This window comes from Neopsephotus bourkii, unplaced genomic scaffold (genome assembly GCF_033783945.1).
Source record: "Neopsephotus bourkii isolate Nb327-2 ecotype Australia unplaced genomic scaffold, CSIRO-AGI_Nbou_v1 NB_788, whole genome shotgun sequence".
NCBI classification, from domain to species: domain Eukaryota; kingdom Metazoa; phylum Chordata; class Aves; order Psittaciformes; family Psittacidae; genus Neopsephotus; species Neopsephotus bourkii.
The window spans coordinates 135,433-148,915 of record NW_026901284.1 but is presented as its reverse complement, the minus strand read 5'-3'; the positions used below and the strand labels follow the sequence as shown (position 1 = coordinate 148,915).

Here is a 13,483-nt window from a genome sequence, read left to right as displayed (position 1 = left end):
AAGGCACTGAACACTTCCTGGACATAACACCCAGACAGATGACACTAGACAGTATTATGCAGAGAGTGCTTAGCTGTTCACAAGGTTAGGAAATATGCCAATTTCTTCCCACAGTACTTTTTCAACTAACTGAAGTAGAGCAGGAAGGGCAGTTCACAAATTTTCATGCAGGGTCTTTGCCTAATAACAGCTTTAGAAGCCCTAATGAACATTCAGGACCTCGTAACACAGATGTGGAAGAGATTCAGTAATGAGAACAACAAAATACAGAAAACCTAAGAGCAAAACCAGGATGGAAGACAAGAGATGACCATTATTTTCTACAACTGGGAAGAGTCTGCAAGAAAAAACAGTGTCTTTTATTAGGTCAACTGGTACAGCTGAAAATTCAGTCAAGTTTTCAAATACAAAAATGAGAGGAAAGGAATACAAAACACTGTGTGTTCCAGCACTTGTCCAATTTTTCCATCTACATTAAATTAGTCTAACAAAAGGCCTTTTCTACCTCTATGTATTCTACTGCTATTATCTAGGGCACAGAAGTAGGCCACTAGATTTCACAGACTCATGTTTTGATCTTGGCAACATTATGAATTCAATACATTAGATACTCATAGTAGTCTAATGCATGAAGCAGATTGATTACAAAAAGCCTTCATTAGTGTAAACATGCATACTTAACCTCCTATTAGATCTTCAGCTTTAGAAGAAGTATCTTTCTCTACTTGTGTTTCAGTTGCATGAAGACTATCCCCATCATCTCTTAGAAGTTCATCCTTGGATCCATAGCCCTGGTCTGACTGACCACCTGCATGGAGGAATACAAATGTATGCCTCAGATTTGGTTTTATTTCCTTCTTTTTTTTTCCCTTCAGTAAGAAAAATATAAAAACTGAAATTAATCTGTTTTTTTTTGTTGTTGTTGTTGGGGGTTTTTTTCACCAGAAAAGTTCATAGTAAAATCACCAAAGTAGGTAATCTGTGAACAGATTTACTTGGTGATGGTGACAGCAGAGATAATGAGGGAATACACTATAAATTTACTTTTCTAATTATCATATTAAAACCAACTTATTCCCTAAGGAAAACTATAGCGACTAACTACTTTTAATGCACTTTATCTCCTTTCACATTTCTTTGAGCATAAAATATTTCATTGCTGGGCAAATTAATTCTCAAATGCATCTACAAAAGAAATTACAACAAGCACAACAGCAATTGAGTAAGCTTCTAATAATGAAAACAACCCTGAAAAGAACTGTACCATAAACCGTGCTGTATCCTTGTGCTATAGTGCAAAGTATAAAATATGACAGAAAAAAAAAAAAAGTAAAAATTGAAACATTTTTTAAAAAGTTTGTTCCTCCATGACACCAGTCATTGAGCTATAACTCAATCTTAACAAGAGTTTACAGTAGTCCAAAAAGCCTGTACGATCAGGAAACAATATAGAAAGACATTTTTATCTTTTCTTTGTTATTTTTATCTTAAATGCTGCATATGCAAAATACAAAAATACTATATGGGGCATATCCCACAGCAACATGTTAAACAGGATTATTTATATGCCCTAGGGTACCTATTAGAATACATGAGAGTATTGAAAAACATCAAAGTGTAAGTAAGTTAGACAGTGTGAAAGGTATTAGGAACCTCCATAAAACTTGAGTGACAGACACAGTTTACCTACAATACCTATTACTGCTGCTTATTTTACCAACAAACTGCAAATGTAAAGATTATTTAAATTTAAAAGTTTGTGCAGCCACCAATAATTACATTTGGCTACTGTATTAAAAAAATTTTACACAGAAAAGTAGGTCCTGACATTCTTCCATCCTTATTTTCCCTCTACCATCATTTCAATAATGGCTGCTTTGCACAGAAGTAAAACCACCCTATCAATAAATGGGTGAATTACCTGCAGAAGTAACATTCAAGGGTAGAAATAATGCACACGTGCATCCAAGGCTTCACACCATACAAGTCTGCACCCCACACCGTGATAGCCAAGGACAAATGCGGCACTCAAGAGACAGCAAAGAGCGAAAAGCAGAGCAACAAAGAGCAAAGAGAGGGAAGTTCAGTAATCTAGGCAGGCATATCAGATGAAGCACAGGAATCAGCCAAAGTTTTCTTTACAGAAGGGCTCAAGATATTAAAAACATGAAAAGTGTGCAAGAACCATTTGTACTTTAAGTTTTGAAGTACACACAGAAAGAAAGTTTAGTTGAGACTGTGCACAGGTAGGACGTAATCATTATTTAAGCAGATACGGAGAACTAGGGATTTTGTCTTGCCATCTCAAGTGATTAATTTCCCGTACACACTTTTTACTCCAGTTTGTCTAGAAGAGTGCATACTATGTTTAAGTCAAGAGTTTTTCCCCAGCTTGTCACCTTTCTCATACAGACTGTATGACAAGGTTCTTATAGTTTCTGTATTTATTTCCAAGTTTAGCAACTACTACTAAGAAGCTCGAATATGGCCTCTAAAAGCACAGTTTACTATAACCAAACACCACATGCTAACTCCAGGAATGCTGATTAGGCATTTCCGGATTACCATATGGTAATTTCCAGATTACCGTAAGGAACACCATTTTAAAGAGTTGGCTTCTAATCATCTTAGCAACTTTCACTCCTTTCCTTTAATGCAGAGAACGGTTTTACTCACACAGACTATAACTTCTGTTAATAAATAATAATACGTAAAATTTGTCAGATGCTTCATACCTTTTCTGAAGATTAGCATAAAAAGCAAGGTTTATGAGACCACAGCAAGACATTTATTTTAACAGGACAGTATTTGGTTCACTCAATGGTTGCTATGGTTCACTCTAAAGAAAAAGCATGAACTGAAAAAACAGCATGATCTGTGGTAAAGGAGTAATATTCAACAGTGGGGTATTTCTTTTTCTTTACACAGTTTAACTCCATGTTTTGTTCTTTACAGACCCAAAGGTGAAGGTGGTGATTGTGGAGGAGAAATCAAAAGGAAACTATAAAATTTAGCCTTTTGGAGGTCTGCTAGTATTGAAACCCAGCAGAATCTAGTACCTGTGCTAGACTGATTATCAAGGGAATCAAGCCTGACTAAGTCACTGACGAAGACAGCGTGCTCCCCACTGTAAGCGTCATTAGAGCTATCCACACTACCATGGCTCACCAAGTCCCCAACACTTCCACCCCTGGCACTTCGCAGAGCTAAAGACATGAACGAGAGCTGGTTAGTAAGAGAGGATTTAACTTCTTAGTTTTTCAAACAGATCTAACCTCTTCAGATAACAGTAAATACTTTTGCTTGCACATAAAAATAAGAATATGAAATTCTAGCAACAGAATTCAGACAATTAATTCTTCGGTTTATGAAAGACATTTCAAGATGGTTTCAAGCATCAAGTTGGCAATTATCAATTTCCATACACATCAGGAAAGATTTTCCACTTGTGAAAGTCACAAAGTTAGCTGTAATCCCTCAGAAAGCATGTCATGCTCTTGTCCAGCAGAAATAAGTTCATTTAACTAATTTATTACCTGATATCAAAGGTATTCGTGGGCTCTGCGTTGATTTCTTTAAGCACTGCCTAAACTGTGCTGTGCCATGAACTACATTTCGTACCTTTGTCCAAAGGAATATGCCACTGCGGTTACTGCTAGGCCAAGATGACTCTAAGACTGCCTACAGAAAAAGACATAGCAATAACAAAACCAGTAAGAAAGTTACACTAATAAACACAGCACAGTGAGAAGCTTTTCTTTCCGTACTCAAAAAAAGACATTTCCTGTCAACCATGTGAAGAAACACATTTATTTGTGTTTTTATGACCTGTTCCCTTTTATAAGCTATTCCTTTTATCCCACAGCTCTGGATACAATAGCTGAGTAACAATAAATAACGGATTAAGATTTCTTTAAGTAAACAAGATGGGGTTTGTTCTTATTTATACACTTTGGCAGCAACAAAAGATCATCTCTTTTCCCATGACTTTACAAAGTTTACTTTACTAAGAAGTTTCATCAGGATCTAGCAGGAACTTGGAAGCAAGGAAAAGGGGGGAGGCTACTTCAGTTAGCTTAATTCCAGCCTTCATCCAGCATGGATCCTGCTACTTTAAAGGTTATACCTAGGAACACATGGATTTGACGTGGAAGCACTAGACAGGTTTCAAAATGTGGAAGTGGAAACATGATAAATGTGTATTTCAACAGAATTTTTGGCTAGCCAAACAGCACAGGGATGTAAACTTAACAGTGTAAAATCATACAGTGTAGATCCACTGAACCATAAGCTTTCCAAAATGACCGCATGCCCAGCAGGATCAGCATATCCAAGTGAAGAGCTGTAAGAAACGATCCTCAAGACACGCTACAGGACAAGGGGAGAGACAACAGAGACAGTGGGCCAGTACCCCTTGCTAAGACTTCTCTTACCTTATTGTAATAACCATAGGTGATTGCATTTGGCTGTATTCCAGCATTTTTCATTTCAAAGAGGACTCTCACAGCCTGAACAGGCTGTCCCCACAGTCCACAGAGCTGCATAACAACTCTGTAGCAGACCTAACAAGATACAGAAATGCATAAATGGATTGATGACAAGGATTTTGAAACAGCTTAAGCTCTTCCCTGATTTCCAACTTCTACACATGTAAAAGGGAAAGCCGTGTGAGGGCAGCTACCCAAAACTCAACAGCCAGAAGAGGGAGCAAGAGTTAAACAGGAAATCACACTAGCTGAAATAACATCAGCAGTCCCTTTGTTGAGAACGCTGAAGTTTTTTCCACTCGGTTCTTCTGTTTGCGAAATGAAGGAGGGAAGGAAACACCCACACAAAAAGCAGGAGAACTTGCTGCTGTGTGCCTGTGCATACTACTGAAAGAAAGTATGCTGCACACAAACCCATTATCCCTTCAGTTCAGTAAGGCTGTAAAATATTAATGCAAAGTGCATTTAAAAACCAGGATATTCAAGAACTTCCTTCTTGAAGAAGTCTGGGAGAAGATTAGCAACACTAATCTCAACACTAAGCTCATGATGAAAAAGAAAATGCATTTCCAGCTGCCCTAGTTAAGCAGACTTCTTTGAGATCACTTCAAGGTGTCTTTAAAACAGGTCAAACTGTAAGTATGCTCAGTCTGGTGGTGAAATGCGCTACATTTGCACCTTGTCTTCTATCCCATGTTTTATGATAACAGTTTTTCCATTCACACTTGCCTCATCTAGTGGTTCCACATCAGTTTTCCTCATTTTAATTAGAACATCGTATGCCTGCTGCAGTGCTTTGACCTTGAGATGTGCAACTCTGACATAGGCTGGCAGACAAATAAACCACAGGCTGTAACTATGACTGAAGAGACACTTTGCCCATTGTGGGGGACTTAAGTAATACTTCTTGGCTAATTTATGGGCTGTTTTTATCTCCTGTAAGGGTGACAAAATAAAAAAGCACACAAAAGATGTAACATCCTGAATGTAGAAGCCATTACTCAGATACTGGCTCCTTAAAGGTAAACATTTAGTAATAATGGACAAACATTCAACTGAAGCTCTCTTCTTACCACTCTGTTATTAAGACTCTCTGCAAGCAAAAAGGAGCATCAGGATCCTCTTTTTTTTTTTTTTTTTCCCTTCACCATTTGAGCACTAATTTTAATTTGCTTTTTTTTTTTACTACAGACTAAAAAGTGCTTTTGATAATAAACTGTAATCTCAGAGGCTAATTTCTTTATTCGCTGCCCTCTGTTTCTTCCTTTTGCAAGTGTTGATTCTCAGTAGTTACAAAGACCTAACCTCTAACAATATTAACTTATAAATAGGAAGTGCCAATTTTACCAAAAACCTTTGTATATTTCAGTGTTCATACAGTAATTACAGTAAGACTCATCTGACCTGTTTTGTCCTCTTTGCCATAAGTGCAGGACTATTTGAAATGCTGCTTCCAGCTGAGTGTCTGCTGAAGGAGAGCTTGAGCTCCTGCGGCCTGTCAAAGAGCTTGAAATCTAGTCGTGGGAAGTTTTTATAGCTATACAGATGAGAAACAAAAAAAAAAACAAACAGAAAAGAAAAGCTTTTCACGTACCTGATGATATCAGGAAAGTCATACAAAGACAATTTGTGTGCAAAGAACTGACAAACATGAGAATAAAGAAGTAGGGGGTGAGGCGTAAAGAGGGGTAAAAAGGGGGGGGGGGAGTGGGAAGAAGAATATAGCAAGACCCTTTAAGCCTTATTCACAAAGATATTACAAGAAGATGCCTTGGATATTAGATCTCCATAGACAGTGGAAACAAGAACTAGAATGCCATTCGTGTCATGAAGGTCAGGGAAACACAGATGATGATTAAACCAGGGCAACAGTTGGAAATAGAACCTTTGTGACCTCCATGAAAGACGGAAGAAAAAAATCATACGTGGTGTCTGAAGCTCGAAATTTCCTGCACAGGGCTGAAAAACACTGAATGAAAGTCTGAAAAGTGGAGTGAGTGTTTTGATCTTTTGGTTCACCAGCTGGAGACCAACAGTACCGGGCAGATCCATTACCCACTGCTCTGTCACTCCAACTGAAACAAAGTGCACTGCAGTTGATACAAAATACACATAAATGGCTCAGACAGGAAGACACTGAAGACAAGTGGAAAGGTATTACTGTAAAGTTAGCAAGAAGCTACTGAAAAATAAAAATCAAAATTCACACACAAAACGCTGACTTCCAGAGCGTCGGAAACGTACCAGAATCTGGGCGGTTCCCACCTTCTTAAAGATTCTTCTGAGCATTATAGTAAGGCAAGTCTCACCCCAAGATGGAACATCTGCACTGTTTAACAATCTAGTTAATCTACTTTTACCAGATGTGGCTGTTTAACTTGTACCTGTATTTTGGCACTCGGTCCTGTCCATCATCAGCAGGAGGTTCTGGTGGCATTATGAACACTGTGTGTTCACTTTTTTGTGACTCATCAAGCTCAATCAACCGTGCCTCTTCAACAGAATCCACATCAACCTGAAAACATAATTGGAACTCTAAGTACATAGTCTGACTTCAGGATAAAATGTCCTTTTTAATACTATGTTAGTACCTGTAAAAATATTCTTAATATATACTGTACTTGATTATATATATATATGCAATATATAAAATTATATTTATTCTGATTATTCAAACATCTTTTTCATTTTTATTTCTAAATCAGATATCCCTAAACATTTTGAAGGACAAAGTACCTTCTCTCCTTTTTCTGTTCCTTTATCTGGAAAGAGCTGGGAAAAGAGAAAGAAAAAACTTATTTTCTTAACTAAAAAAACAAAATAATAAAAAAAAATTAAAAGTTCCCAAATAATTCTGTTAAAGTTCTGTCATTTATTGAAATATTGAATAAGAAACAATAAATTTTCACATTAGTGCAGAGGCAATCAATCTCTTTTCAAATACTTCCTTTGCTGAAAGTAAACAACTGCAGCAATCAGCATGCTTCCAATCTGTTGACATTATCTACTAAGTACAAAATCCTAAATCTATCAAAGGAAAGTGCTTTCATTCAGTTAAACTTAAGAATCTGCTATTTTCAATAGACAATTTAAGAATGCAACACATTAACAACCTGCAATAATAACAAACTATTAACAATATTAAACATAGTATAATCTAGATACATACTCTATATCCATACCCCATACTCAGCAGAAAGAAAAATAAGGCAAAGAAACTTTTAAAAACCTAATTTTAGGGTCTGTTTACAAGTGTTAATTTGTTTGGAATCAATACTAAATCAAAGACTCATTCTGTAAGAACTTAGTATGAAAATTAAAGTTCTGTCCAGAAAGAATCATATATATAAACCTTTAAAAAATACATATAATTCTCTTGCTCCCAATTTTTGTATTGTGAACTCCTCATTCATAGATGAAGCTATGAACTCAGTAGCCCATCCACACCAGAAAGATACTGAAGAGACTTTTGTTTCAAAGAGCCAAGAATGGGTTATATAGCTTTCATATAAAATACAGACAATAAAAAGGGATCTGATCTACATGAATCAGTTTAGACTGTAAGTGGAGCACTAGGTGTGTTTTTGTGGTTTAGGTTTAAATTGAGCAACAACGGCTGATGACCACTGGTAGATAATTCCACATTAGAGGAAGGGTGATTAACTTTCAAGGGGAGGACATGGATGGCATTGTGCTGAAGTGTCAGCGACTGGTATTTCTCACAGTATCTTATAGTTTGACATGGTAAAGGGCTTTAATGAAATTTTGTGCATCAACAAAGAAAATTATGATCATGCAAAAAGATTAAGGAATAAAATGACTCCACAATAGCCATGAAGAATTGCAATCCCTTAAACAGAAGGTATCTATCTTTAAAACTAAAAACCAGGACAATAACACAAAACTGAAGTATATATTAACAGTGTTGCAACACAGTTTTCACCTTTTCTATGCAGTCATCAAAAAATGCCAAGCCAGTATCCTTGTCACTCACAAAACTGCACTCTTCAATAAAGCGGCTGAATATCTGTGTTTTGGTGAGATGTGTGTAGAATTTTGTATAGGCACGGTCTCTGCTTTTTAAAAATCCTGGTTAAAAAAATAACAGACAACTGAATACCCGTTACAAGTACCGTAAGAAATTAACATGTAAAGTGTCAACATTAAATATTTAAAGTGGTAATACATAAAGTATTGATCCATAAAAACAATTACTGAGCACTAGTTGCAGGTGGAAGATTAAAATAACAGCATTTTTTACGTAATTATTTTTACCATAGTTGACAATATTTGGCAAACAGCCACCTCCATGTATTCTGCTGTGTTTGTTGACTTTTTGTGCAAGAAAAAAGAAATGATTACCTTGTATAAAACCACAAATACCTAACAGTTAAAACAATACTAAAATTAAAATTGTTATCCCAGGAGGTGTGGGCCTGAAAACATTTAAAACTTTCCAAATCTTTGACTAAAAATTTCTTCTCAAATCTCTCTTCCATTAATTAAAATACAAAATGGGACAAACCCCCCAAACAAACAGGCAAACAAAAAAACCCAAAGCACAACCACCACAAATAAAAAAAACCCTTGTGACATTTTGTCTAGCATTCAATCATAAACATCTGAAAAGTCAAGGTGATGAGGAAAATAAGATGACCTTTGCTGACCGCTGTTTTGTTTGTTATATTTCTGATCTCTACCCCATTCTCTATTATCTTCCCATTTATATAAAGAGCGTTATTTTCCTCTTCATTATAGGGCTTCTGGCATTTGCTTTGTACAAATTGAGAAATTCTTAACATTCCAAATTATTCAAATATTCCAAATGCCCTTATGGAATATACCACACAGACAGTGCATCATGCTACTGAACGACAGTTTTTCTAATACTTCAGATAATGCAAAATTGAAGTTCTATGTGTGTATATCCATATTCTAACCACATTTGAATAGTTTAAGTTTATACAATTGCAATTTTAAATTTTGCTAAGATCTGTACAACCAAAGTGAACGTTGAGCTTTTGAAGTTCAGCACCTCCTCAACCCTAAAACTGTAACACTGCCAATGCTACCAGCAGCTGGTTTGCCTCACCCTCACCTTGATGGTCAAACAAAGAATCAGCAGCAGTTGCTTTATTTGAAGGTGCCTGTGTGATTGGCTTGAGGAATGTTCTGTAACCCTTTAAAATAGATGCCATAAAACGGAGAAAAGCTTCCTGGATCTCCATCTCGAGTTCTGTCATTTTCTTCTGCCAGGAGAAATCTGCCTCAATAGGAGTCATCTCCACTGCAGACCCTTCTTGAGTTTTCCTATGAACTACCAATAAGAAACACATATAATCCTATATTAAAACTCAGTACATTCAAGCAAGTAAGTTTTACATAATGCTGACAATTAATTTTTCTTTTTTTATACATGCCCATATTCAGAAGTGACAAATACTAGAAAACCTGTGATTATTTTCCAGTTGATGTGGCCTATATAAAATACAGGTTACTTCAAGAGGTGATTTTGTGTTTTTCTAATTCATCCAGCCCTCTAGGACATAAAACAATGAGGAGGATCTCAGTTGAGGTAATGCTACCACATATACAACTGGATGTACCTTTCCAGTAATGTATCAACACAAATACAAAGGACCACATTTTCCCAGTTCTGAAGATTGCACATCCAGAAAAAAATGGCCTAAAACTATTTTTCTAGTCAAAATTCTAACATTTGAGTGCACCAAAGGGAAGAAACAAGTAGATGACATTCAGAGTTTACTCTTGCACTCTTGAAAAAACAGTAGCAGGTACTGCTGAAAATTTTATTTCCACTCTTTTTATCATAACAAAAATATCAATTGCCATAAAGTATTTCTACACTAGAAAATATTATAACGTATTATAACTTTGGCAATATTATAATATTGCCAAAATAGAAAAAAATATCTATCTAAAAAGACCACTGGTTCTGCTCAAGTTAAAATTAGGAAGCAATTCTGTATTAGGTAGATTTCATGACATACCCTGCTGATAAAACCAAAAGAAAAGTTGAGCTTTTCTAACACATGAAGTAAAGGGTCTCTGCAAAAAAAAAAAAAAAAACAAAAAGAAAAAGAAAAAAACAAAAGGAAAATTGAGGAAAGTACCTCTTAATGAATGCACTTTTCTGTTTCTTTAATTTACAAATTTTGTATATCTGTGAGGCTATACCATTGTTTCTTTCTCTGTAATGATGCAACCCAACTCTGAACCAGCTTACTTTAAAGAGCTTATCTACAGTTAGAAAGAAGAAATATCTGAAAACCGTTAAGTCAGATATAACTTTGCTCTCATGTGTCCAAGTCATTAGGCTGAAGAGGGTTAGTTTTTCTTTTTCTTTTGATAAAATACTTTGTCAAAATTTAGCTACTCGATTATTTTTGTAGAAAAGTAATTACCTGAGATATTCAGCAGTATTTGCACAATAGCTGAGATATTCTACATTATTTTACTCATATCCCCATTTCATCTATTATTTTTTATCATAATTGTGAATAGTTTTAGATCCAAAGGTGTTTTAGCTGAGTTGTTTTATTTAATTTACAATATTATATGATTTATACATTATATCTGTTAATATAATTTTATCATATTTAAACTATATAATTTAATTTATAATTAAATGTTTTATTTTTAAATTATATTTGTTATTATGCATTACATTTTATATTTAAATATTATTTAGTTATTAGTGAAAGCTAAAAAAAAAGCTGAAGTTTTGAGAAGTCACAGAAAAGTCTTAAAAAATAATTTACATCACATAGAAATAATTCCTTACATTTATATGAAAAGTATAATTTAAGACTTGTAGGTGTGTATCAGAAAATTTAAGTTTTTTTTCTGAATATTTACTTTTCCTGCTTTAGGCAACTTCTGTTCTTACCCCTTCCCATTTTATTTTATATATTTCACCTGCTGCCAGCTGTGGGTGCAGTTTCTTTAAGGTGCCGAGCAGACTTTTACATGGCTTCTTAGGAAACTGCTTCCAGTTAGTGCTCTTCTTATCATCTGATCTAAAACACAGCAATAGGGAAAAAAAGGATATATAAAATACAGATCATATGAAAAAGAACAGCTTCCACAAAAAAAAAAAAAAGAAAAAAAAAAGAAAAAAAGTTGAAAAGAAATCTTGTTACTGTCCCTATTTGTCGAAAATTGAAAAAAAAAAAAAATAGGGGTCACATTACTTAGAATTTAATTTTCTCAGATACAGAAGAGCATAAATCTAGTTATGAGTACAGTTCTTTCAAGTCTGTAAGGAGGATCCACATTAAGACTTCATTTTGACTTCTTAGTTGAAGTTTCACTTAGCTGATTTCCCTTTCATAACTTTTATCTATACTGCTAATAAAATTTAAGCACACTAAGAAGTGATTACTGTGCAAAGTCTATACCACCATAAATCTGCTATACTGCTACTGATACAAATAGGGGCAGCTTCGTACATAACATGAACTTGTTACTGCAAAATGCTGGAAGACTAGTCTGGGAGCTTTATGGGCATATGGTACACTGTAACATGTCTATGGCAATTCAGTTCCAGCTTCAATAACAGGCTAGCAGGGACTAGGAAGATTGGTAATTCAGTTCAGTTTGAGAATAATGTGAATGATTAAGCAATGGGGAAAAGTGGCCTAAAGGGATGCTAGTTTTTCTTAGAAGGACAACTGGTACAATGCCAAACCTTTTTCAAGCAGTTGAATAGAAAGAGCAAGAGAACGAGAACTCCTATGCCGCTTTCTGGAAGGTAGATGGTGGAGGAGAACTGCTATTAACAGGGAGCACAAAAAACCTGGCCACAAGACCTAATTAGTTATTAGTATCTGAGCAGATGCTGACACTGCTTGTTTTGCTTTCTTGAACTTTCATCAGTGAAATGTTTGCTCAATTATTATTTGGTCAGTTGGCATCAACACAGAACCATCTTATGAAGAAAGCCAAAGTTTCAGAAGTTGAAGGAAATATGCATGCCTACAGATGCCTTTGCCCATTTCTGTCCCCCACCATAATCATCATGGCTTGACTTCGCAAACGAAGATTTGGGAAGGGCTTTTACCCACGCTTACTACAAGCGCGCTGATGACTGAGAAGGCCAATGTGGGATAGGCAAATCCGGCTACAAAAAGCACAGCAGAAGGAAAAAGCATAAGTGGTTCTGTTCCAAAAACACAGATAAAAAATCCTGCTATAAAAATAAAACAAACTCTCAAAACCTTTACCCTAAAAAAGGCTACTTTCCTTAACCAGCTTTCAATGGAACTTTCACAGAGATAGTTGAAAATATCCCCAAAAAGGGCATTAAGGAAGATACTGAATGAATAAAAGGCCTTCAGTATTTTTTGGCAGTAAAAAAGCTTTAGTATATCATAATGAAGATAGCAGCAACCTTGCTTTAAAAAGACACCAGACAGACAGACGTACTAGAAAATACTGATTTTTTTCAAATGTTATTCTTCTATTATTCAGCCTTTCAAAGTCAGCAACAGTGCTGTCAAATGCTTTTATGCCAAAAAAAAAACCCACCACACAACAAAAAAAAACCCCCAAAACCCCAAACAATATTGCACAGAAACAGAAGTGCAGAAACAGAAATGGATGAAATAAAATAGAACATTAATCTTTTCTCACCATTAATGTAGTATTTTAGAATTCTGTATGATATTCAACAAAGTGCTTTATGGAGACGTAGTTTCACCTAAACATCTCCAAAACTGAAAAATATCCTAATTTCCAGGTTAAAATAAGTTTTATATTGGAGGCACCAACATATAACATTTACATAATTCAAATGTTACAGATGCCAAATTCCTCTGAAACTGAATTAGGTGGTACAGACGCAGCAGAAAAAATAAAAAGTTGATTATTGGAAGAGAAATTGGCTTATAAGATAATAAAAGAAAAAGTGCAATGATATTTACAGTTGAGTGCCTCATAACAGGTCAGCCATTGGTAGATTTATTTCAGTAACC

The 13,483-nt window shown here is 35.3% G+C and overlaps 1 protein-coding gene across 6 annotated transcripts in view; it reads right to left on the bottom strand.

Moving 5' to 3' along the window:
- The window catches only part of DENND4C (DENN domain containing 4C), a 64,918-nt gene that overhangs the window by 16,005 nt on the left and 35,430 nt on the right, over positions 1-13,483 (bottom strand). For 5 of the 6 annotated variants that reach the window (XM_061355275.1, XM_061355274.1, XM_061355279.1 and 2 more), the window contains 11 exons: positions 11,427-11,527; positions 9,586-9,804; positions 8,431-8,576; positions 7,224-7,259; positions 6,872-7,002; positions 5,892-6,024; positions 5,217-5,423; positions 4,434-4,562; positions 3,537-3,681; positions 3,060-3,206; positions 683-808 (listed from right to left, as the gene is read on the bottom strand). In XM_061355275.1, coding sequence (XP_061211259.1) covers positions 683-808; positions 3,060-3,206; positions 3,537-3,681; positions 4,434-4,562; positions 5,217-5,423; positions 5,892-6,024; positions 6,872-7,002; positions 7,224-7,259; positions 8,431-8,576; positions 9,586-9,804; positions 11,427-11,527 — 1,520 coding nt within the window. The remainder of the gene's footprint in view (positions 1-682; positions 809-3,059; positions 3,207-3,536; positions 3,682-4,433; positions 4,563-5,216; positions 5,424-5,891; positions 6,025-6,871; positions 7,003-7,223; positions 7,260-8,430; positions 8,577-9,585; positions 9,805-11,426; positions 11,528-13,483) is intronic. The other variant, XM_061355278.1, reaches the window with a different exon arrangement.